The sequence below is a fragment of the Euleptes europaea genome, chromosome 3 (genome assembly GCF_029931775.1).
Source record: "Euleptes europaea isolate rEulEur1 chromosome 3, rEulEur1.hap1, whole genome shotgun sequence".
In the NCBI taxonomy this organism is placed as follows: Eukaryota; Metazoa; Chordata; class Lepidosauria; order Squamata; family Sphaerodactylidae; genus Euleptes; species Euleptes europaea.
Window position 1 is genome coordinate 47,685,787 of NC_079314.1, and position 27,630 is coordinate 47,713,416.

The window sequence follows — 27,630 nt, forward strand, 5'->3', positions numbered from 1 at the left end:
AGTGAGGAGACATTGTATGAAACCTGATTTATTTTTTTAAAACTATACTATGATGGAAACAGATGTTTAAGCAACCAAATACCTGTCCACAAGCGGCACAGATCTGATCCATCAATTTTTCCATGTTTGTCCACAGAGCTGCTCTAAAGGCTGCTGTGTTTCCTGGTGTTGGCATAGCTGCTCGCCCTGGGCCACCTAAAGGGGTTTTAAAGGACAATTTGCATCAAAGCTGAACACACAAACAAACTCATATTAAGTAGCAACATTCAGAATCTCTAGATGTATATCTGCATCTTATGTCTAAAGCGACCTTACAAGAGCCATGCTCCCTTAAGCAGGTAGAGAGCAGCAACAGAGTCTTGGTTTGGCAAATTTCTAGCCTCTGCTCTGCCATGAAGATCACTGAGTTGTCTTCCGCAAATCACTACCTACTGCCCCCTTCCACCTGCTTATCTCTTGTTATGCTTATAGCATTTTTGAGAAATGAGATTTAGTGATGGAAGCCACCAGTTGCTACCATGAATTGAAATCTGGATAAAAAATAGAGTAGCACGCTGCAAATATGAAGTGCAACATGTTTCAACTAAGAATAGCTTGGCATTGGGCCACAACTTTTCCACACCACAACTTGCAGGGTCACCACACCAAAGGAAAACAATTTACCAAACAATAAAGCATGTCATACTGATACGAAGTTGCAGAATTGTGTTAAATCCCCTTTGTGGAGATACTACGTTACATTACCTGGAGGTGTTCTAATACAGATTATTTAAAAAACAATAGTACCTCGAACCACTGTTTGTGAAGGCTGAGTCAAAACTTTAATATCCAAGGCATTGTTGATGTTCTCCTCCAAGGATGCACAATATCCATCTACAACATTCATAATTGTGTCTTTTAAGGTTCCCAAATTATAGAAAACTTGAAGAGCAGTTCCAACTTGAGTAGGATTCTAAGAGGAGATAGAGAAGACCAGATACTAGAAGGTGACAATGTTGCTATGAATAAATTTAGCCCTCAGTCCTGATTTCATAGCCCTGCTGCATTTAGTTCATAAGGCTGCCGACGTATGAAAAAATGTGAGTCTATTGATCATTTTTTTCAACAATAGGTTGATTAGTTCGATACATATATAAATATATGTGAATATTACAAAAACCTCAATATGTGCCTTTTTGAGACATTGAAAGACATGTGAGACTAACTTATAACAAAGTAAACAAAAGGTACGACCCATTGTTGTCAAAGGGCCAGCTTATATTTTGATAGTAATTATGGTCAAATTATTTACATTCTCAAAGGAACACGGTACTGTAATGCGTGTGTGTAAAGTGCCTTCAAGTCGCAGCCGACTACTGTACGGTAAATTCCTTATAAAAACAGTACAAGATGCAAACATAAACAAGCATCACTTAGAACATTACTAATAAAATATGCACATGCATTGATTAAAATTGCCCTTAAGCTATCAATCAAAGCTTTGGTTTAATTAGTCAACTAAGTGAATCAACTAAATCTTTAGCTCATCAATATGTCAATTAAAATTATTAAAGCTTGCAGCCCTAAAACTGAATACTGGTACTATTTTCCTGGGCAAGGAAACAGCAAGAAGAAAGCCGAGCTGAACAGGAAGCAGAAATTACAATTCCTATTGATCTATTCATTGATCTGGAAATCAAGTAGAAATAATGACTCTGAGTGAGGATAACCTGCCTGGGGGAGAGGGTCTCATAGCAGACTCCAACTCCCAACAGACTCCAACTCAGCAGGGAACTTCCCACAAACCTTTCACAGGAGGAGGAAGAGTAAGAGTTCCTGTTTCCCTGGAAGTAACAACGTACAACATTTCAGTCTGAAGGAACCTACCAATTGTCCAAGGCTGTTCCATTTCCTAGAGGTCCACATTAGAGAAGGCAGATAACACAACTGAAAATCATTCAGAAATGCCACAGAACAAAGCATGAAGCCACATCACTGTCCTTTTAAATACCACGATGCTTCACTTGAGCAGAAGGGGTCTGACAGTCCTCAAGTTCGATTGGGGGATGAAAGGGTTTAGCTGGACTTTGTCAGTCAACTCTCTGCTATCCTTAGGAGCTGTCTCAGGTCCTGTATTATGATTCCCAGCTATCTGCAACTGTTCACCATTGGTGTTCCCAGACCTTGCCTAGCACTTCAAGATAGTTGCTGACCATAACAATATTACTTAAAAAGGAACTTTATTGGAGCATAACATAAATATTTCATTTTCTTTGTCAAAGAGCCACACGGTACTGTACTAAGCCACATTAGGAGGAGGAGGAGGATCATCACCATCATCATATTTTACCCCGCTCTCTTCCTGGCCAGCTCGATGGATTGGATCCAGACAGCTTTCTTGCTTAATCTTGCCCAAGCCCCCTCCTTACAACATCCCACATGGCTTTTGTGCATGCATATCCTGTAATCCCCACCATAGCCTTATTGGTGGTCAAAGGGGACTCCATCCTCCCTTTTTCACCAGCAGAAAAGCCGGCTGGAACCAATCCTACGGCCACACAGTTAAAATTACTTAACTGTGTAACCTTTTGGTACCCTTAGTAACCTTTTGGTTACTAAGTAACCTTTTGGTACCCTTTAATGATTCTGTCAAACATCCAACAAAGACAGAATAGGTGAGATTCTGCTTTGCATCTATTCAAGTCATGCTTATGGGAAAAGCAAAAGCTGAGATTCTAATTTGCATTAAAGATTTGAGTAAAGAATTACTCCCAGAATCATTAATGTGGAGTGCAAAGATGTAATCATGTATATGCAGCATAAATTTCAGCAAGATCACTTCTGCCTCAATATGTAATTATTCAGAATTTAATGAGCAGCCCTAGAGAGAGAACAAGATGGAGAACCTATGGGTCTAAAGGGAATTAAAGAGAAGAAGAAATAAGTGAAATCAGATTATCAACCTAAGAAGGAGGAGGAATAAGAATTATATTAGGTTTCCTGTATGGGACCTCAAGGGTTGTCAGACAAAGTTTCAACTCTGCTGTAAACAGATGCAGCCTATTAATGGTGCATATGTATTCATAGCTCACATAATGTAATTATTTCAGAACCTGTTAACAATCAACAGTCAACAGCACAACAAATGGAATTACAGAGACAGGGAGGGCATTTAACACAATGGGTCTTATCTGGAAGGGATCAGCTTTAACTATTAACCACCTCATTTCTGAAATGTGCCAGAGAAATGCTAAAAGTGGCAGTTGCAACTACAGAGGGATCTAAATTAAAACTACAGAGGGATATACATTAAAATATAGGCAAGTAAAATTTGACCCTTTATTTCCAAGTAACCCAGTAGTATGACATACACATGTAAATAAAAGAAACAAGAGGGCTTCTTCATAGATTTTGGAGAATTGGCTACAAAGTGGAAAGCAGCAACCACTGATACTATGTCATAGGCTGCTTCTGCATGGATGTTTCCCCCCCACTTTGCTAAGAAATTGGGGGGGAAACAAAAACTGGCATCCACATTATGTCATGGTCTAATTGTGCCTCAGTCTTTGGTACAGTGGCGGACCTACATTTTTGGGGCCCTGAAGCTTCAACTGTTATGGGGGCCCTTTCGCAACCAGCAACAATAGGGCAACATCCAACAAGGTCCAAAGGGCCTTGCTGTCCTTGCAAGGACCTTGAGGCCCAAATGGTGGAGTCCTTGAAAATGGGCCAAACATATGGTTGCCAACCTCCAGGTACTAGCTGGAGATTTCCTGCTATTACAGCTTATCTCCAGCTGATAGAGATCAGTTCACCTGGAGAAAATGGCTACTTTGGCAATTGGGCTCTATGACATTGAAGTCCCTCCCCTCACCCCACTCTCCTCAGGCTCTGCCCCAAAAATCTCCAGCCGGTGGTGAAGAGAGACCTGGCAACCCTAACCATACAGTGAGTCCCTTCCCACCAGCAACGAGGTCTTCCTTAATGGGGTTGTTCTACGGCAGATCACCACAATTCTTAAAAAAAATTAATGACTACATCTTTAACACTTAACATTAGCAAAGATATAATCAAAAACTTACCAAAAACAAACAAAAAGAAAATTTGGAGGAACAAAATTCACACCACTCAACATCAAGGCACAGGAAAAGTATTGGTTCATTCTCTACAAGTGTGCGGTTTCCTCAACAAGGGCCAGGGCTTTTTCAGCCCTGGCCCCAGTCTGATGGAATACTCTTCCGAGTAACATCAGGGCCCTGCGGGACCTTCAGAAGTTCTGCAGGGCTTGTAAAACAGAGCTATTCCACCAGGCCTACAATTGAGGGCAGCCACAGGTTGTCGTTATCTGGCCTCCCTCCCCTCTCCTCTTTGTTACCTGCTGTTGTTACCTGCTGTCAGGTAAGGGAGAGGAATGGGGATCTTCAGTAGCTGCCACCACTCTAGCGTGGGCCTAAACTCAGGAGGGCCCAGAGAACCCTACCTGCCCCTGGCTGCTTCTTCTCCCAACAGGGTATACTTTCTAGGTGACCAAATGAGGCGTGAGGACCCAGGCAAAGTAACAGTTTATTAAAGAAGTCTAATAATAATGATAACTCAGTCCACAATAGGATGACATAACCAGTCAAGGCAAGCAATCAAACAAATAAAAACAAACCCTAACGTGTCCATCTTTACTGTCCCTAGCTGTCTCCTGGCACTAGGCCTCAGGCTAACTCTCCCCTTCCTGTAGGAGGGATCTCTCTATCTGCAGCAGCCTCTCCCCAGCCCTGCTCCTCAGGAGTGAACCTCCTCCCTTTTCAGGCAAGGCCTTTTATTCCTTCCCCCCAGGCACCATTCCCTTACCAACGATTGGCCCCAGCCTTCCCTCCAAATCCTCTTCCACCAGTTACAAGGCCCAGAGGGTACCTGGGGGATGTAGGCCTGGTAACTACTTTAGTATAGGCCTCCTTAGGGCTTGTAGGCTGCACTTGAGGCCTAGGATCATGATACCTGCCCTGAGCCCAGCTTTGACCGGGAACGAGGGCGTGCTATACATTTAACTAACGAATAAATAAATAAATAAATAAATAAATAAATAAATAATAGGGAGATAGAAGGTCATCAGAGCGGGCTTGTTAGGATAAAGAGGTGAAAATCTGATTTTTTGTGTTAAATTGCACAAGCAATACTAGTACAGCCTGAACTGAGAATTCAGATGAGGAAAGGTTGAAGGAGCTGGGTATGTTTAGCCTGGAGAGGAGACAACTGAGAGGGGATATGAAAACCATCAAGTACTTGAAGGCCTGTCATATAGAGGATGGTGCCGAGTTGTTTTTTGTTGCCCCAGAAGGCCAGAGCAGAGCCAACGGGTTGAAATTAAATCAAAAGAGTTTCCGTCTAGACATCAGGAAGAATTTTCTAACAGAGCAGTTGTTCAGTGGAACAGGCTTCCTTGGGAGGTGGTAAGCTCTCCTTCCCTGGAGGTTTTTAAGCAGAGGCTAGATGGCCATCTGTCAGAAATGCTGATTCTGTGACCTTAGGTAGATGATGAGAGGGACGGCACCTTGGCCATCTTCTGGGCATGGAGTAGGGGTCACTGGGGGTGTGGGGGGAGGGCAGTTGTGAATTTCCTGCATTGTGCAGGGGGTTGGACTAGATGACCCTGGTGGTCCCTTCCAATTCTATGATTCCATGATTCTGATTCTATGATTTTTATTGTTCTGACTGGCTCTAGCCTAAAGGCTGAGCTATCGAACTATTAAACTTTGTACCAACAAAGGATCTGAGGATCCAGCTGCCAAAATGTAGGCTATGAATAGATTCTGGTGAGCTCAGTGAGCCCTTACAGCTGGGGGTTCGAGCGCTGCAAGTCCCTGAGAAAATTTAGAAATTTGACCGCTTACAGCAGTGGTTCCCAACCTTTTTTTGACCAGGGACCACTAGGACTTTTTTGTTTGGAGCAGGGACCCCAAGGTTCAAAATAAAAATTCAGAGAATTTGAAAATAAACTTTAATCATAACTGTTAGTTAAATATTAAATTTAGAATAATATTTGAATATATATATATTTTATAACAGAGAACTTTTAATTGAAAATATTAATTTATTATGGGTTTATAACTTTGTTTCGCGGACCTTAATTTAGTTCTCGTGGACCTCTGGGGGTCCGTGGACCACCGGTTGGGAACCAGTGGCTTACAGGGACATTTTGAGGCCATATGAAATGGGTATTAGAGCATATTCTAAGGTCAATATTAAATACTTAAACCCATTGGCTTATGATTCTATCACTAAAAAAACTCCATTGATTTTGTTGAGAAATTCACTTATTTAAAAAAAAAGTTGCTTCAGGGGCCCCTCCGGGATTAGGGCCCTGAAGCTTAAGCTTCATTAGTTTCACAGTAGATCCGCCTCTGCTTTGGTATGCTCTTTCCCAAAAGCCTGCCATTCTCCATCTTATTGAGAAGAAAGAAGTCTGGATGGGAAAGCATGCATTTTCAAATGTCTCACCCACATTTTCCTTCCACCAGCCCCTCACAGCTTCCATTTTTCCTGTTGTATCACCAGAGGACTTTTGTGGGAGCTTTTTAACATCAGCAATGCCTTCAGTGCTATAATGTTATAGCGCTAAAACAATGATCTTTTTTATATCTGATGTTGGGGTACGGGTGTACTGTAAGTTAAATATGAGCAGTCAGTGTGACACAGTGGCAAAAAAGGTTAATGTAGTCTTGGGGTGTATCAAGAGGCATAACATCTAAACTGCAAGATGTCAAAGTCCCACACCACATTAGTCAGGCCGCATCTGGTGTACTGTGTGCAATTCTGGAGGCCTCACTTCAAAAAGGATGTGGACAGAATGGAGAGAGTGCAGAGGAGAGTGTTGAGGATGATTAGGGGCCTGGAAACCAAGCCCTACGAGGAAAGGCTGAGGGACTTGGGAATCTGGAGAAGAGGAGGTTGAGGAGAAACATGATTGCTCTATTTGAAACGTTGTCACTCAGAGGGCAGAGAGCTGTTCCTGTTTGCAGCAGAAGATAGGACTCGCAATAATGCATATAAATTATGGGTGGAAAGGCACCAGCTGCATATTAGGATTTTTTTTAACAGTAAGAGTAGTTCAGCAGTGGAATCGGCTGCCTAGGGAGGTGGTGAGCACCCCTCACTGGCAGTCTTCAAGCAACAGCTGGATGAACACTTGTCAGGGATGCTTTAGGCTGATCCTGCATTGATCAGGGGGTTGGACTAGATGGTCTGTGTGCACCCTTCCAACTCTATCATTCTATGTTCTTGATATAGTGAAACCAACTTGACCGAGGAGACAAGGCATGGCAGAAATATATTAATTAGGATTAACATAATACCGTATATACTCACGTATAAGCCGAGTTTTTCAGCCCAAAAAAAGGGCTGAAAAAGCCGAACTCGGCTTATATGCGGGTCAATACGGTAGGGGAGGGGAGGGAGGAGGAAGGAGGAAGGGGGGAACTTACCACCGCCGCCTTTTCCAGGCCGGGAGCAGCCTCCAGAGGCCCCCTGCGGCCGCAGGGAGGCCGCTCAGCCGCCCCCGCCGCCTTCTCCCGGCTGGGAGCAGCCTCCAGAGGTCCCCTGCGGCCGCAGGGAGGCCGCGCCGCCGGGCCCGCGCCACTTCCCGCCGCCAGGAGCGGCCTGGGGGGGCCTCCTGCAGCTGCAGGAAGGCCGCCCCCGCCGGATCCGCCGCTTCCCACCGCCAGGAGCCCAGTCAGGTAAGCCTGCGGGGGGGGGAGGGGTTATAAGCCGACCCTCGGCTTATACGCGGGTGCCTAATTTTTCCCCATTTTTGGGGAGAAATTAGGCACCTCGGCTTATACGCGGGTCGGCTTATACACGGGTATATATGGTACATAGCAGACAGATCTGTTCCACTTGACTAACACTGGATACCAAATCCTGCTTCTTCTTCGGACTGGGGTGGGCAAGGTCAGTAACATTCTAATTTCATCGAACATGCCACTGCATATTTGAATTTGTATCACACTTAATAGTGAGATGATTATACAAACTTTCCTTCATGAATACATTGGGGGAAAAATCTGTCTGTTCACTTACCCATAAATAGACTTGTGTCAGGAAAAGCATGCAGCACCAGGCTCTCTGCTTGTAACACTGAGATCAGAAAGATCTCATTTTAATACTGTCTAAACCAATATCTAGCTCTAAGCCAGTAAAGTAAGCCAATATGTCTTAGGGAAGCTCTAATTCTTAATATATTTTGCGTGGAATGCCATGGCAGTGTAGATTAACCACTGGGAGGAAAGGGAGGTAAGACTAGGACATGTAATAAAAAGACATTTAGTCATTCTTCAACAAGTTCTTTAATAAAATCTACCGCTAAATTGGGGGGGGGGGAGTAGTGATTCATACAGAAAAGGAAAAATAAATATTTTTGAAGCTAGCAGCTTTCTTTCTACCACAAAAATATGATTGTTGTCATGATCACCGTATTGGAACCTACCCACACTGTGTGTGGGGTGGGGGTGCTGTCATAAAAGTGGGAACATAAAATGAAAGGATTTTATGAACCACAGTGACAATAAAGCCTCACAGATGAGCACTAGAATGTGAAGAGCTGTTTGTGAAGCAATATGGGGAAGCACAGACTAGTATCTGTAAATTCCCCATTCTCCACTCCCTAAATCTCTCGTTCTAATTTTGCATTTATGAATCACAGCCACCTACTACCTCAGACATGCATTTTTTTTATTCTTGGTTTTTGTTTAAAAGTGAGACGAGGCTTGGGTGTAATAGGGATGGGGAAATCTCACTAGCCTAAAAAAAGGACATTGCCAACAGATGCAATGCTCATCAGTTAGATTACGCTGCCTATCTAGCCAACATACATAGGAGAAAATATGCCAGATAGCCTGCAAGTTTTATGGCAGGCACACAATAAAGCCTTTTACAGCACAGCTGAAAGTGGCGATTGGTTTAAATGAATTTATAAGCTGTTTTCCATTCAGTGTGCCACTGTCAATACCCGCTGATGTTCCCACCGGGACTCCTGTTATACAGCATCTCATTTCTACTTTATTTTGATGGGAAGAAAGTTAGCATTTGAAAGTTCAGCGTGAATACAGTTGTAAAACTGCCACGAAATAATATAGAAAGCTGCAAAAATGGCAAGCGCTCTGCATTTTTACATGGTATCTAGTGTACTGAAATGTTCAAAAGGGAAACATTAGCCATTGTGGATGCTTCCAGAGTTTGTACAATCCACATGCTTCAAGGAGGCGATGGTTTTGAAAGAAGGATGTTAATTCAGGGTTTTTGCCTAGCTTAACTACTACTGCTATTTAATGCTAACTTGTAAACATGATAATTGCTCTCAGTGATGCTTAGATTCCCTATATGTATGAATGCTCCCTAGCGAAAATGACACAAATTAAGCAGCAGGTGAATTTCTGACATGGCAGGATCCACCTAGTGGCCTTTGTACAAGTATCACACCCATTCTGCTTCTGTTGGCTATAAGGCAGAACCTAGCAGCATGTGCACTTTTATCAAGGCAAGAACTTAAGTGACCTGGGTTGGGAAGTCATGCCACCACAAGAGGATCCAACTCCCACACAAAGAGGTACAACAATCTCAACTCTCCCACTGCCAATATACAGGGGGAGTATTACTAATCCCGAATACAGCCACTGCATGTTAGTTTTGCAAGATGGCACATGTTAATCACAGGATCTTGTGAAGATTCTGATATCCCTAAGAAGGAGGAGCAGCCACGGGCCGTGTCAGCTTCCGCACAGTCCTAAGAGGATTAGATACCTAGATCTGCGGAGTATTCATTTTCAATGATGTTAGTGAGAGCTTATTAATGCATTTGGATATTGAGTTATACCGTTTTTTGGATTAATTAATTGACACACTTCTGCTTGTATTTGACTATAATCAAGTGTCACGTTGAGTCTCAACAAGATCGCTGAGCAGTAATACATTCAACAGGAGATTAAACATCCACTGTATTCAACTGGCAAAGGATTTGTTTCTGAAATTACTAGGCACTGTATATAATACAAATGTCATGAGAACAGATAAAATGACCAAAATTCAATTCAAATTCAATTTTGAAGATACATGACATTTCTCGTGAAAGCTTTCAGGACATTTGCACACAAGTATAGCCAAAGTAATGGCCTGGATTCAAGGTTGTCCTTGTGGAAGTACAATATGCTTTACTTGAGCAAGGAGGGGGTCCCTGATTGTGGCCAATTTCCCTTCTCGTTACACAACATTCCCATGCTGTTCCAGAGGGACTCCTGGCTGGCTACTTAGGGGGTACAGCACAAAAGGCGGTGATGAGAAAGGCCCACTTGCTGGATCCAAGCCATGGTAGCCTAGCTTAATGTTCAGCAAACAACATTTACTAGTGGTGAAACACAGTAACTTGGTAAATGCTATAAATCCAAGGAACATAAATACAAATACATTTGTATAAATACAAATATATAAATATATATAAATAATTTAATATATATATATATATATATATATATACACACACACACACACACACACACACACACAAATAAATATAAACACAAATGCTATAAATCCAAGGAACATATAGAATAAACATGCTGTTAAGTGCCCTTGTACAAATCTATGGTGAGACCACACTTGGAATACTGTGTACAGTTCTGGTCACCACACCTAAAAAAGGATATTACAGAGCTGGAGAAGGTGCAGAAAAGAGCAACCAAAATGATTAGGTGACTACAGCAACTGCCCTATAAGGAACGGTTAAAACACTTAGGGCTGTTTAGCTTGGAAAGAAGGCGGCTGAGGGGAGACATGATAGAGGTCTATAAAATTATGCATGGTTTGGAGAGAGTAGACAGGGAGAAGTTTTTCTCCCTCTCCCATAATACTAGAACACGGGGTCATCTGCTGAAGCTGGAGGGTGAGAGATTCAAAACAGACAATGCATAGTTAAATTGTGGAACTCCCTGCCCCAAAATGTGGTGATGGCTGCCAACTTGGAAGGCTTTAAGAGAGGAGTGGACATGTTCATGGAGGAAAGGGGTATTCATGGCTACTAGTTAAAATGCATACTAGACATGATGCATGCCTATTATCTCCAGGATCAGAGGATCGTGCCTACTTTCTTAGGTGCTGTGGAACACAGGCAGGACAATGCTGCTGCAGTCGTCTTGTTTAGGGGCTTCCTAGAGGCACCTAGTTGGCCACTGTGTGAACAGACTGCTGGACTTGATGGGCCTTGGTCTGATCCAGCAGGGCTTTTTTATGTTCTTATGCTCTAAGTGTAAAACCAATATTTGATACAATTTTTAATAGATTAATTGGAAACTGTCATCAGGCTTTCTATGCTTCATATAGAAGTCATTAAAAAGCCCAAGAAAGATTGCATAATACTATTGTATAATAATAGTAAGTTTACATTTAAGATTAGTTCTGATTTTGAATGTTATGGCAATCCTGAATTACTGGTCTGGTAAATTCAATGTAGAACATGCTCTCTCAGCAATTTAACATGACTTTGAAATATCCAAGCACTTCCATTGTTTAATTCTTTTGAACAGGAAAAAGTGATCAAAACTGTACCCACCTTCCTATCCATTTCCCCCTTCTCTAGCTTTCCTGTCAGAGTTGGTGTTGGGAATCTGGCAAGCAGCATTACTTTTTAAACAGCTCATGAGTCTCTTTCCTTTTAAATACTGTTGTCGTGACAGGCTTGTGTGGTACTTGCTTGCAGCGGGCGCTGCTTTCGCCTTCTTGATTTCTATTTTAAAAATGTAACTTGTAGCAACAACAACAGAAAAGCCTAATTAAATTGTGTGGCAGGCTGCTCCGGCAGCACAGTTAAGATCAGCAGGGAAATGGAGGAAAACTATTTCAAAAATGTCAGAGTGAGCTGTTCACCACACAGTCCACTCCTTTTCTGTTGTAATTTATAAGGCAGTGAGGTAATTTCCAAGCTTAGAAGATTTCCCCCATGTTTTTAAGAGTCAAGTAATATATCCCAAGCCTAGCAGAATATCTACTGAACCTAGTGACCACAAAGGAGTACATCATTTTACTCGGCAAAGAGAAAGTCAGGGATATTTTAATGCCATGATGGGGGCGGTGGGGAGGTCATGTAGTTTTGGACTGAATAAAAACCAGATTCTATAAAATCTGGTAAAACTGAAGCTGGTCCTGGTTCATAAATGGTATTTATAGTAGTTAAATTAGAGCTCACACAACAATCCTACTCAAAACAAATCCAACCTTCTTCCAGTGTAGCAAAGTATCTTTGGAAATAAATCCATCATTGCCCAGAGATACTCAACAGGGATGCTGGAGAAATAAGTTCTCTAAAAGCACTAATTTTCCTACTCCTCTTTGTAGTGTCTTGATTACAGATGTAAAATTTCTGGAAACTATGAAAGCATGAGGAAAAGGTTTTTTCCCCTGTTCTGGGGGGAGGGACAGACAACATTTTGGGGAAAATTGAATAATATGCAATACTTACCTATTAAGCCTAAATTCCATTGACTGATACAACATAAATGTATCATTTCTATGTTAGCATATACAATTATACTATTTGGTATATTTGGAATGAATGCCCTGACCTGGATAGCCCAGGCTAGCCTGACCTCACCAGATATTGGAAACTAAGCAAGGCTGACTCTGGTTAGTACTTCAATGGAAGACCATCAAGGAAGTCTAGGGTTGCTATGCACAGGAAGGCAATGGCAAACCACCTCTGAATGTCCCTTGCCTCGAAAACCCTATGGGTTTGTCATAAGTTAGCTGCAACTTGATGGCAAAAAGTACAAATGTCTTCATTTTCCACAAGAAAAATTCCAAGGATCCCCAATCCCCAAGAGTTGCAAACTGCAGCACTCCATGCTACTGTAGTGCATGGATCTTAATTTCTTCCATCTGAGAGAGATGAAACAATAAACACTGAAGGTAGAAAATAAATTCTGTAGTAAACAAAAGAAAGTATTATTTGGACAGAAACAGTCTCATATAGTCACAATAGGTAGGACTGTCAGCATATTTGCATATAAAGATAAACTTCATACCACTGCAAACCTGAACTCTTGAATAATGCATTATTAAACATATTATAGCATAGTAACTGTTGACAAGATTTCCTTTACAAGAAAAAATATTCTTGATAATGAGACAAACGTCTATACTATACCTAAGAATTATCATTATCTAATGCTGCAGATTGCCTGAAAGACATTTGACTGTAGAATGTATGAAAACTGCGAACAGAGATGTTGGTGGCTCTTCTTCCTGTCTGTTCTTCATTTGACCTCATAATACAGATAAACACATGAAGCTATCTTATACCAAGTCAGACCCTTGGTCTATCAAGGTCAGTATGTCTGCTCTGACCAGCAGTGGCTCTCCAGGGACCCAGGTAGAGATCTTTCACATCAACTATTACCTGGTCCGTTTTGAATGGGAGATGCCAGGGATTGAACCTGGTACCTTCTGCATGCAAAGCAGATGCTCTACCACTGAGCTATGGCACCTTGAAGCCAGGGGAAGTTCCAGGGCCATACCTAGATCTCTGAAGAATACCAGTTACGCTCCTTCCACCCCATTTGCTAACAAAGACTTTGACTGCTTTGGCAATGAGATTTTCTGGCATTCCACTTTGGGAGCCTGGCCCAGAGCCTCCCCCCCCCTCATTATTGGGCCTCCCATAAAACCGTTTACTGATCAGGGTCCTAGCCAACTGAAACATGAAGAGTAACTTTCTCAGATTTCTACCAAGGAACATTTGTAAGTATACCTTGTATACCTGTTAGCTAATTTGTACTTAGCCTGTAGCATGATAGTTTCTGAAAATTCTTATGAGTGCTCCCTCCACTATTTAAATAAACAGCAACAACTAGAATCAGTGTCTTTCATTTCAATCTAAGAATCTTATATGTTTCAGTTCCAAAACTTGCACACAGATCTCTGTGCAGAAAAAAGCATGCACACTCTACAACTAAGCATTTTTTAATGTTGTGAATACACTGATAGGACACCCAGGTTGTGCAGTGCCTGTCCAACTGGTGTATTTGTGCCAGAAAATGTACTCAAGCAGCACTTTGTGCTCCAGAGTGTACTTGTGAGACTAATCTCTATATAAGAATGTAATATATGAAATGGACTTTGCACATAGATGCAGTATATTCAAAGCCACAATGGTTGAAAAAGCTGCAGGTCATCTTACTAACATGCTGATTCCCCATCAGGATCAAGTGTCCACTTATCTCACCCAATCAGGTTCTGAAATAATCAATGATGTAATTGTCAAAAGTAGCAGTGTGGTTCTGTTACCATTTTTCAGGTTTTACCATTGTATGGGGGTGTTATTGGCTACATTGTATTTTGTACACTGTCTTGGGTTTTTTGAACAGATAGGCAAGGTTTAAATAATGTAAAGAAATAAATAAAAACAATTTTATTTAAGCATTTAGGAACTTAGGTTGAACAGCTCTTGGGATCTAGCCAGATGTACAGTGAGGGGAAAAAAGAATTTGCCCGTTTGCCCTCTCACGAAGAAATGACCAGTCCATAATTTTAATGGTAGGTTTATTGTAGCTGTGAGAGACAGAATAACAACAGGAAAACCCCAGAAACCCAGAAGACAAAAGTCAGAGATTGATGTGCATTATAATGAGTAAAATAAGTATTTGATCCCTTTGCAAAAGATGACTTAGTACTTGGTGGCAAAACCCTTGTTGGCAATTACAGAGGTCAGACGTTTCTTGTAGGTGGCCACCAGGTTTGCACACATCTCAGGAGGTATTTTGTCCCACTCCTCTTTGCAGATCCTCTCCAAGTCAGTAAGATTTCGAGGCTGATGTGTAGCTACTCGAACCTTCAGCTCCCTCCACAGATTTTCGATGAGATTAAAGTCTGGAGACTGGCTAGGCCACTCCAGGACCTTAATGTGCTTCTTCTTGAGCCACTCCTTTGTTGCCTTGGCCATGTGTTTTGGGTCATTGTCATGCTGGAATACCCATCCTCGACCCATTTTCAATGCCCTGGCTGAGGGAAGGAGGTGCTCATCCAAGATTTGACGATACATGGTTCCGTCCATCGTCCCTTCGATGTGGTGAAGGTGTCCTGTCCCCTTAGCAGAAAAACACTCCCAAAGCATAATATGTCCCCCTCCATGTTTGACGGTGGGGATGGTGTTCTTGGGGTCGTAGGCAGCATTCCTCCTCCTCCAAACACGGCGAGTTGAGTTGATGCCAAAGAGCTCGATTTTGGTCTCATCTGACCACACCACTTTCACCCAGTTCTCCTCTGGGTCATTGAGATGTGCATTGGCAAACTGCAGACGGGCCTGTACATGTGCTGTCTTGACCAAGGGGACCTTGCGGGCTGCAGAATCTCAGTCCTTCACGGCGTAGTGTGTTACCAACTGTTTTCATGGTGACTATGGTCCCAGCTGCCCTGAGATCATTGACAAGTTCCCCCCGTGTAGTTCTGGGCTGCTTCATCACCGTTCTCATGATCATTGCAACTCCACTAGATGAGATCTTGCATGGAGCCCCAGACCGAGGGAGGTTGACAGTTAGGGTTAGGGTTGTCACCTTCTCACCAAGCTGCTTGGCAATAGTCTTGTAGCCCAGTCCAGCCTTGTGCAGGTCTACATCTTGTCCCTGACATCCTTGGACAGCTCTTTGGACTTGGTCATGGTGGCTAGTTTGGAATATGATGGATTGATTGTTTCTGTAGACAGCAGAACCCTAACCCTAACCTGGCTGGTTGATAGGGGATCAAATACTTATTTCACTCATTATAATGCACATCAATCTCTGACTTTTGTCTTCTGGGTTTCTGGGGGTTTTCCTGTTGTTATTCTGACTCTCACAGCTACAATAAACCTACCATTAAAATTATGGATTGGTCATTTCTTTGTCAGAGGGCAAACGGGCAAATTTAGAAGGGATCAAATACTTTCCCCCCTCACTGTATATGGTACTGTAGAAACCTGACATTTGTGTTAGACTCAAGACACTTTATAGCTTTAAACGCAACTAGGAATGTTCAAAGATGAGCACCTAACAGGGTTCCCTTAAGGCAGCTCACTGCTGAAATGCCAAGATTTTCATAGCCTTTAGAATAGAAGATGAGCAAGCAGTTTAGCCTACGGCAGAGAGTCTGATCCCGGATGCATCAGGTGCTTGGTTATAGATAACTTGCTCCTCAATCAAGGTTGCTTTAACTCAGGCTGAGCTGAAAAGGAAAGCACTTTCCATGACAACTCTCTCCTCCCCATCGAAAGCATGCTTCCTTCGGGATTTTTAAGCAGAGATGTTTTGAGCTCTCCCCACCCCCTCCAGACTGGGAGTATGTAGAAGAGTGGAACTACGCACATACTCAGGCATCTTCCCCACCACCCTACTCTGGCTCCCACTGTTAGCTAATTTGTACCCCCAGAACCCTTCTCCCCCTTCCCTACAGCCTTTCTAAGAAATGAATCTGTTACACAGCCACAGTTGATTGATAAAGTGATGCCACTGTCACTAGGAAAAAGCCACTTTTAAAAACCGCACCAAAGCGGCAGCTGATTGAAATTGTGAACATCAGCCAAAAGTAAGCTTGAGGGGGGCATCTTTTAGTAACTATTTTGGGGCCTCCCAAAGCTTTCTTTTAGGAAAACATATATGCTACAGAATATTTGGCTCAACCTTTGTTTTAACAGCCATACTTTCTCCTCTTTAGGCTCAGGGAGTCTTTTAAGGCACACCTGCATGGAAGCATAGAACTGACAAGCCAATCAAGCATCATACGCATGACACCTTCAGCCTGCTCTGATTTTCCATCAGCTTCCTATGGCTGAGAAGACAGAGAGCAGTCTGTCACAACCAGGCACCCATTGATGGGGACATTCCATGCACAGTATTGAGGAGGCAACAGAATTCCACCTTAGCTTGGCTCGCTATGCGTGGAAGTACTGGCCAGTACTACAAGACAGAATTCATGTCCCAAGTTTTTATTGTTGACCTAAAGAATACTCCATATCCCCCATGTTGGATTACACGTGTTCCAAATTTCATACTTTTAAAAACTGGTGCAGAAGTCTTTTCAAGCTAGTGAAGGATACAACGGTCAGACTGTTAATTGGAATTCATTGTATTTCCACAGGATTAAAAGAATTTCACAGTCTGTTCCAGGTACAACCAAAACACCTAGGATATCTTAAGGACAGCTTGCCCCCACATGAACCTGCTTGCCAGCTAAGATCTGCCTTGTGTCTCAGAAAGATGAGCCATAAATGAAGAAAATAAATAAGATCTGTATCAGAGGCTCTTAGCTTAGCTGCCATGCCTTCTAGTTAAGTGGGAAGTCACCAGAGACATACACACCCTTCTATAACACCGCAGCTTTAGAAGCTCCTCCCTCTCACATTTGCTGGGCACCTGTGTTAACATCATTGTGGCTCCAAATGAAGTCTACTTCTGCCAACACATACATTAAAGCCACCTACTTCTTTAATACTGTATGATTTTACTGCTTGGTTGTAAAAGTATATATATTTTATTTTAATTGATTGTTTTTATTGTTTTAGACAGCTGACTGTTAATTGTCTTGCATGGAGAGATATAAAAATTCCAGAAATTTTGAAGACATGGGGGAAAATTTTACCCCTGTTTTTCTTTCAGAAGGGGAGTGAAATTTAAAATACACATAATACTTACTTTCTTACCAATCCTAAACTTATTTTACTGTTTCAACAATACAAAATGCCTCATTTATAACTTAGTATATAAAATTATAGTATTTGGCATATTTATCCCAGCGTTTTACAAGCCAAACTAAAAATATACCCAATACTCGAGAGAAAGCTGCAAAGTATGGCACCCTCTGTTATCTTAGCATATGTTTCTGAGAGGTGGGGGGGAGTTGAAATTAGAAAACAACTTTTGTAGTAAACAAAAGAAAGTGTATTAATTGGACAAAAACAGTCTCAAAAAGTCACCATAGGAGTGCTGGGCATATCTGGCTATCAAGTTAAACTTGATAACATTGAAAACACTAAACTCTGTAATAAGATATTATCAAACACATTACAGCATATTGTTTTCAAAGTTACTCATATTCAAGCAATAAATATACCTTTGAAAATAAGTTGTATACTTCTTCTGCATACATAGGAATTATTAATACTGTACTCTGTCTTACATAGGTCTTCATGCTACATATCTTGAGCAAGTAAATCCTTGTCTTAGACAGCATTTCGCTCATTCCAAAAGAGAAACTGTTTTATAGGAGTTCTAATCAGTACTTCCCAAGATTTCCAAATTTTCCCATCAGAAAAAATTCATAACAGTTCCCCAGAAAAATATTTTTTCTGAATTTTTCTGGCCCCTAACATCTCTACTTGAGTATCTCCACAACAAAATGGTGATTTAAAATATACTTAAACATTTTTTGTTTCATTATTAGTAATCATTTTGGGAGACAATTTGCACACACACCCATTTTGAAGCAGAAATGTATATATGTCCAATTTTCAAACATTTCCAGCAACCAGGGTGTCTTGTATTGTGTGTACACCAAGATACAGATTAGTTTGGAATGTTGCTACTTCTTAGAATGTTGCTACTTCTATCACATCCAAGTATCTTTAAAAGAAAACATGCAAAAAATCCAAAAGCATTAGTAGCCATTTTTTAGTTTTGGCTTTTCCTATATACTTTGGTGTTTTCCCTTTACAGTTTACGCTCCTAGAACTATAACTCCGTGGTTAAAAGAAGAGTGATAAATGTCCTCTCCTCCCATTTCTCATTTAGTAACTATTGCCAGCAATTAACTTTTCCCTTAAAAGTTTAACCAATTCTAAAGTGAGTACAGATTTTCTAAGAGCACAAAGTTAATATTTGTCAGGGATGACACCTTCCAATAAGGAGCCTGGTTATTAATGCTCATGGGCAGCTTATTTCTTTTCCTTTCAGGAGGCCCTGCCACCATTCTCTTCCAGGAAAGATATAATTCAGATATTTAACAAGGTTTTTAAGTGGTTCAACTGTAATGTGATTTTTACTAACAGGGATCATCTTTTATTTTATCCAGACAAGATTTCAAGCCAGATTAATGTTACTGTGAGGAGGTGGACATTAATGATGGCTGTTGTGACTCATGGGACCCAACACATTTTGTCGTTTAATCACTGAAAATATTTGGTTGTTAAATAGCGGCTCACTGTAGTACATATGGCTGTAAGAAATCACTCACTCACCTACCAATAACAGCACCAACAGCTACTACTATAAAGAAATTAACATACAATATTTTAAACCTAAAACTGAAATGTAAATTCTGTCTATCTGAATACATTCATAGGTAAAGTCAAGTGGCAAATGACTTATGGTGACCCCAGAAAGGAGCTTTCAAAGCAAGTGAGAAGCAGACATGGTTTGACATTGCCTTCCTCTGCAGAGTCTTCCTCAGTGGTCTCCCATCCAAGCACTGACCCTGTTTAGCTTCTGCGATCTGGTGAAATTAGGCTGTACCATGATGCCTTCCCTCCTATCTACCAGAACACTCTGCATATAATGGACAGCACATTGGTTTAACCTAAGGCGGGTCACATTTGACCAACAAGAAAGCTTTCCAAATGAACGGAACAACAGTGTGGCGTAGTAGCTAGCATGTTAACACTAGGATCTGTGAGACCCACAGTCAAATTCTCACACTGTTCTGAAAGCTCACTGGGTGGCCTTGGCGCCAGGTCACTTGCTCTCAGCACAGGCTGTGTTAGGATAAGATGGGGGAGGGAAAACCTTGTATGCTGCCTCAACCGCTCTGGAGTCAGGACAGGATAAAAAAAATATACTAAACAGACAGATATGGAGAACAGGGGAGTGGGATGTGAGAACAGGATACAGTGTGATACAGAACAAACCCCTCTGTACCACCGGCTCATTCTGTATCTGGCTGGAGGGGTGGGGATTCCTGAGGATCACAGGCAGGTGGCTGAGAATGAACTGAGCTGGAACTGTCAGTCAATTCAGAAGCAGGAGCTGGAGCAAGAGAGCAGAGAGCTCCCTATGAGGCAATAAGGGCCTAGAGGGCTGGAGCCCTGGTAGCAGGGAGCTGTGCAAAAGCTGAAGCATGAGCTGGTCTTTTGGAGGTGTGGAACCAACAATGGCTAAAGGCTTAGTTCAGGCATTAGGAAACTGATACCCCCACCCTTCTCTGTAGCCAGATGCAGAGCTTCAGGGCCAACTGTAAAAGTAGCTGCCTCAGCTTTGTCCCTGCAACATCTCCCTACAGCACCTTTAGTTCTCCTCCTGTAGTACAGCTGTTGGACTGGACTGCTCTGCGCATTGAACTTAGCTGGACTGTTCACTGGAAGCTGGAACTGTCTTGCCACTGAAACCAGGGCTTCAAGCCACCTGACCCCCCGTAACATGAGAACAGGCCAGCCAGTACTACTCTCTCAGCCTAGCCTACAGTTGTGGGGATAAAATGGGGGTCATGAGCTTCTTTGAGGTAAGACAGGAAAAACACAATAAATAAACAGAACCCATGAACCTTTCGCCAGATACAGAAGGGCAGTTTTCAGGTTGCCTTATATTCATTATGTTTACATCCATTCTTTCTGCCATGAGCTTCAAGTGGCATATGCACAGTTAACCAGAAAGTCTCCCATTCAGGCAGCAATCACACCCAGATCTGCTTAACTTTAGTCAAGGGGCTATGCCTTCAAACTAGGCTCTTGATTTTTCTGGAAGTGCAGCATTTTCTTCTTTGGTCAAAAAAAAAAATACAGCTCCAATTTAAGTGCAGAATTTTGACTGAGCTACAGCAAACAAAAGGTGCAAATGAGAACAAATTTAAGAAATTGATTCATTGCTTTTCCTGATCCATTTGGTTCTGATTAAACTTATTACAGATCTATTAATTTCTCTGTCTGGAGGGGAAATAATTTAAAAATACATTTCAAAGTATGTCATTGTTGAAATCCTGTCTGTACCCCCCTCCTCCCACCAACTAATGCTAGGGAACATGTCTATGTGATGTGCAGACATCCCAACACAAAACAAAGATTCCAAAACTTAAAAAAAACAAACATAAAATATCATTGGATTCAACAGCAGGAGTCTCATGTAATGTGTACTTTGGAGGGGGGAGTCTTTCAATGATACAGACGTTGATAAGCAAGATCCCCTGAAATTTATTTTACCTACTTCAAGGCTCAAATATTCTGTCATCTGTTCCTATGGAAACTGAAAAGATATTCTAGGTTATATCACTATCAGCTGATTATACTGCAGAGAAATCTGTGGTTTATTTTAAACCCTAGTTTGAAAAAAATGTATTTCAGTACAGAATGTTAGTTTGATTTTTAATGCCCATGCACAGCATTTCAGTTTCAGCAGGATGAAAGTTCAAGACAAGCATTAAACATTTCGGAATATGACAGTAACAGACAGATCACATAATGTCTAATTATGCCCTATGAACAATGCCATTAAAGCTCTTTTGTAGAACAGTATGGCTGGAGTCCTAAGTAAAGACTCACTGAAATCAATGGGATTTGCTTCAAACAAATATGGTAAAGATCAGCCTACAGACATATGCTTTGGTAAGAACTTTTCGTTGTGAAAGAAAAAGGATGTTTAACCTTGGGCCTTGGTTCCTAAACTCCCCTAAAGAAGTCCCCAGCTTGAACTTCCGGCAAGATGGCTGATCTGATCGCAACTTCTCTCAAGAGCTCTTGAGAGAACCAGGAGGCGCTTTGGAAACGAGTCACTTTCAGTGACTCGACCACGTTCCTAAAAGGTGGAATGTGGAGCAGGCAATTCCTGCTGCCGACCAGTGCGGTTTGACTCCCAAACTCTCCCCCGGGAACGTACCCCGGGGGAGTTTGGATGTTGTCCCGCTTGGCTGAGGGAGTACCATCGCTGCGAGCGCCTCTAATGGAATCGGGACCAGATCTCCTCTACCAAATACCAGCTATTGAATTATTTTAATCATCAGAAACCCCAACATCTGAGACCTGTAAGTGCCAAGAACTTCTTTTGTTTGCTTTTAAAAAAAAAGAGGAGTTTCTTTAAACTAGCTGTACACCCGCATCCCCCCCCCCTCCCAAGACCATGAGATAACTTGATATTAAGCAAGTAAAATCACCAACCGGACTGAGGATTATAAATCTTTCTTGCGGGCAGACATAACAACTAAGGATTTGAGTGACGTTGCACGCAGCAACTCAAGACTCCAAGGCAGAAGGGGGAGGGAAGAAGTTTTATCTCCGATTTGAAATACTTTAGCTTTTGAGCCTTCCTGCCACGTTTCATTGTGAGAAATACCGGATGTAACTAGAAGACTCTTGAAACTCGATGGTGAGTGTTACATCAATACTGACCGCCTATACAACTAATTCTACAGGGAACCATGGATTACAAAAGAGTGGAGGAACTTTTGATGCAGCAAACTGAAACACTTAACAAGCAAATCCAACATCAAACACAGCATATGACTCAACTACTTGACCAGAAACTTGACAATCTTATGAATGAGATTAAGTCAATTAAAGAACAAGTGAAGGTATTAAAAATAGACATGAATAAGATGGAAATTACCATAACAAAAGTGGAGGAGGAACAAAAGGAAATTTACAAGGAAACCAAAGATAATGAGAAACAAATTGGAGACCTACAAATACAAGGAGAGATTCTGAAGGACCAGATAGCACTTTTGGATATGAAATCGAGAGAATCAAATCTACGATTATGCAATCTCACGGAAAAATATGGGGACACCAGAGAGACTATGATAAAATCACTTGCTGACATTTTCAATTTAAATGATCAAAAATTAAACTATGCAATAGACAAAATATACAGAGTTCTCCTGTCACCAAAAATACAGAAATCAACACCTAGAGAGATTGTGATTGCCTTTTTTGATCTCAAAATGAGGAATACAATCATGCAAATCCAATATGATAGTCCTCTTTCGGTAGATGGATTACCATTAATAATGCTGAAAGATATACCTCGCCACTTGGTTGCAAAGAGAAATGCTTACAAAGACTTCACAACGATATTGAGGAAAAATGGAATAAAGTATGCCTGGTTAATACCACAAGGACTCACGTTCATCTATAAACAAAGCAGATGTGCGGTCAATTCACCAGTTGAGGCTGAAAGATTTCTATTAAGCCACAAAGAACTGACAGATCCAATTAAAGGAAGAGACCAAGAAGAAATGCGACCGGATGAAGACTCAACTGGGCAAGATGTAGCAACTGGACACCATGGACTTCAAGAGACTATACCAAGAAAGCAAGAAAAGAACAATAGAAACCCTCGACAGAAAAAGTCTTTTAAAAAGAATGGATGAAGGGTTGGAGGGTATTAAAATAATGGGAATAAGGGGAGGTGTAGGGAAATAATAATAATAAAAGTTTAATTTACATTATAATGTTATGTATGTGTAGTTCTATCCTAGTTTTTGGAATAATTTATACCCCATTAACATTTTTAATTATTTTTAATGTTAATTAATCATATCAAATAGGTTACAAAGTTATGGAGTTTGTATGGATATTAGAAAGAAATAGATAAATAAAAATAAAAATATAATGTTTTAGAAGGATAGACAAAGAATGATACAAAGAAGTGACCGGATTAAGAATGGGTTAGAGGAAGTTGGGGGGGAAGTTCAAATTGTTATATGTATTTTACTATGAAGATATCCATTCAGCATTGTATTATTATTGTTTATATATGGAAAAATAAGCTAGATGGCATATCGAATGGGATTATTGTATCAACTTTATGGAAAAAGCAATAAAAAATTGTATATAAAAAAAGAAGTCCCCAGCTTAAGCAAGATGGGGAGGGGGGGGAAATGCAAATACTTATGTGCTCCATCCCACCTACAACATAATATGTAATGCAGCCAGAGACAGTGAGTATTCACATGATCATCTCTCTTTAAAAAAAAAAAAGGAAGTGCAGAAAAATGCTCAAGAAGTCCATATAAACGGCTATGCCACAACTTATGCTGAAAGCTGGCTGGAATGTGTGCAGACTCTTTGGTTTGGTTTAGTTTATTTCTACAAGGCACAAACGCAGGGCAGCTATAAGACAGTCCTACGTAGAGCCATCTAATGGAAAACCATCTTGTAAACATAGTCTGCCTAGTAAACGTCGGGATGTGACATCACCCCATGGGTCAGGAATGACCCGGTGCTTGCACAGAGGACTACCTTACCTTTAGGTACAGCCAAGCAAAATAAAGAAATGTTACTGGCTAGTTGCTTACCATCCTTGAACATGTGATCTTTGCCAGTAGCATGGTGCCTCACCCAGGACACAAATGCAAGTATCCTCCAGCATTATTCTCCTCTATCATTCCTCATGGCAACAAGTGCACTTCCCCAACAACAACCCCAAACAAAGGAACAGCTCCCCTTTTCAGACCTCTCACCACGGGGGCTCCTAGGGCCTTAGCCAACCTGGGTGCCAAATCCTGGAGCTCAAGCTCACCAGAACATGGTCCCTCAAATCAAGAGGTGTTAACACATCAAAAAGCTAGCATGTTTTCCCTTTAAGTTGTAAACAACCCTCTCTACCCGGAGAAGCTGATCTTTCCCATACATGACATGACTTTATTACGGTCCACGACCAGCACAAAAACAGGTACAGCGAATAAACATAAGGAATAAGATCAATATACAATCAACTTCATGCAGCAACCACCAATAAACATGATATATACCAAACACAAACTGCAGAATAAACATAATCTATAAACAAATTCTCCTTAGCAAATACTAAAAATTAGATCCTACTTAGGAACTTTAAATCTCTATCACTCTTTATATTAAAAAGCCTTCTTCACTTTTTCTAAAATTACAAACCTGGGTACAAAATCGAGCAACCAACCATGTCGTTTGATGATTCTTATATGAGATAAGATATTAAAGCCTAATTTTATTGGATCTCCCAGGGAACCTTTCCAGCAATGGCCCAATAGTTTCACTATGGATTTGATTATATCGAGCACAATCAATACCATGTGCTCAATCAATTCAATATCTCTTTGTGGGCATGCACATAACCTCTGTTCATATGGTATTTTCTTATATTTTCCCTCCAATACTGCAGAAGGTAAGGTATTGCTTCTGGCTAACATAAACGCCCTTCTGGCCCTATTGGATTCCAGAAAATGTAAATAGGCTGTCGGGGCTGCTATATATCTAACATTTTCAGATGAAATAAAGCCTGGAGCAACCACGATGTCCAATTGCCTCTCTATGTCAGTTACCCTCTACTTAATTTCTACTCTTGCATGCTCCAGTCCTAGGTCCTGAAGAGTTTGAAGGGAAAGACCCAATTTTTGAAGAGAGCTTAAAACCACCCTAAACCGGCTGGATTGAAAGTTATCTTGTAAAATTAGAGGGAATAAACCTTTAAGATTTAGACTGCCTGATAACCACTTACAGATTGACAAAACACATATTCTGGCCTCAACTCTCATCATTCCAGTTTCTAATCTGATCCAAGCAATGGACACACATTTGGGAACTTGTAAAAGTGTCCTTAGAATCTTCTGACTGGACTCTCTCAAGAGGGTTAAATGAAGAAGATGGCGGTCCTAAGTATGATCCATAAACTAATTGAGATAACATTTTAGCTTTGAACAGCGTAAGGGCTGCAAGTATAAAAAAGCCCCCTTCGGATCTATGAAATTTTAATATGCTAGTTGCTGATCTTGCACCAGAAGCTGCCATCATATTATGATGGGCCATTTTTGCACCTGAAGACTGCAGCACAACCCTGAGATATTTGAAATCAGAGACTTATTCTATCTTATTCCCCTGCGATTTCCAGCATCTTATTTTAGGACTATTCCCAAAGGTAAGAATCTTGGTTTTTTGATAACTGTGAGCTATTCCATTTCACAAGAAAGAGCAAGTTTGTTTAACACTCTCTGTAACCCTACCCGGGTTCTAATATTTACCCCCACATCATCTGCATATAGCAAAACTAGTATATGCTGGCTTGCTACCTTGGGTGAATGAAAAGTCACGAGTATTCAAAGTGTCCACCAAGTTGTTCAGATAAAAAGTGAATAATGTTGGAGCGAAAATGCATCCCTGCCTAATGCCTTCACATGTTTTGATGGATTCTGTGAGATGCCCAAACTGGCTATACCTTACTTTGAGAGCAGTCTGCTCATGAATGGTTTGAATAAGGAACAACCATCTTTCATCGTCCGTGGCAGCCCATAGCTTTGCCCACAGTCTTGCTCTGGGAACTGTCTCAAAAGCCTCTTTTAAATCTATAAACGTGGCATGATGTATTTCTCCCTATCTTTCCCATTCTCTGCCCATCACAGGGAGGCCAACGCATCATTCCATCTCCATAAATGTCACAGCTATTTAGCTTGCCCCTCTGCTCCTCATCCACAATAGTGCTAATCTTTGGTATTTTAGCTATGATAAACCAACACAGCTATCCCTTTGAAAGCAATAATTATGCCACTCTTAAAAAAATAAACAAACTTAGGTGCTATGTACTAAGGCCAACCTTACAATACGTTCGATATTACTATTATTAACCAGAGTGTAGTGGATAAAACCCAGTTCTTATTAGGAAAACCTGAATTCGAATTCCTGCTCTGCCAAGGTAAACTTTACAGGGATGGGAAGACAAAGTGGGATAAGCCAATATGTGCCACCATGAAATTCTCAGAGGAAGGTCAGGATGGAAAAAAGAAAATGAAAAATACAACTCAGAACTTCAGAAGCTTAGATTTACTTGAGCATTACAGCTTTATAGTCCTCACTAATCTAAATGCACAAAGGGTTGGGTCCGAATCTTGACAAGAGGAGTAAAGTTTGCAGAGCAAGAGTTTCCTGCCTCTGCCCCCTTCCTGAGGCTGCTCCAGGGGCTCAAAGAAGTCTCAAGAACGGCATGGGGTGGGGTAGCAATGCAAAGAGGAACAGGCAGAAATAGTCCTCTCCATGAACAGATGTCCATTACGCTGACAAAACAGCACCTTTGGATCCCAACCTACATTACCATCTCTTTTGTCTCATTTTGAGGGTTCCTTCCATGATAAAGGCATGCATAAATACATACAACACTTGTGTAGCTATAATTACATATATTGGTTTTGTGGCATATGTACAACTGGATCACAGTATGCGCCAGCACATGTTGGTTCATGAAGGAAAATTTTCTGCAAAGGAAAAATGTCACGAAGAAACGTTCCTGAGCTAACAGGAGCAAATTGTTATGAGTGCACCTTCCAGGAAGGTCAAAGAGCTAGCTAGCTTCAGAAAACGCAACATGTTTTGGCTTGCTACTGGTGCTAAATTGAGACAGCTAGTTGATTAAAGTTTCCCCTTGGGAATGGTTAGCAGAATAATAGGAAGTCACAATGATCCCTGCTTAATGAGCAAAGTAGGCCCAAAATTTCTGGGAGTATCAAGGAGTTAAGTGGGGCTCCACCATGTGTTCAAAAGGTGGGATGCCCTGAACCCTCCCACTTTGAAATCAAGAATATAGTAATGACAGCTGTTGAGTATCATTTTTATTCCGGCGTTTGTATTCAGTAGAACAATTTATTTTAATCCAAGCCCTTTCAGACTTTATTCTCTCCAGGAGGACTATAGGCTGCTGAACAGCGAGC

The 27,630-nt window shown here is 41.3% G+C and overlaps 1 protein-coding gene across 1 annotated transcript in view; it reads right to left on the reverse strand.

Moving 5' to 3' along the window:
• COG5 (component of oligomeric golgi complex 5) overlaps positions 1–27,630 on the reverse strand; it is a 194,855-nt gene that overhangs the window by 77,789 nt on the left and 89,436 nt on the right. The window contains exons 8-9 of the mRNA XM_056846477.1: positions 787–952; positions 83–195 (exon numbers count right to left, since the gene is read on the reverse strand). Coding sequence (XP_056702455.1) covers positions 83–195; positions 787–952 — 279 coding nt within the window. The remainder of the gene's footprint in view (positions 1–82; positions 196–786; positions 953–27,630) is intronic.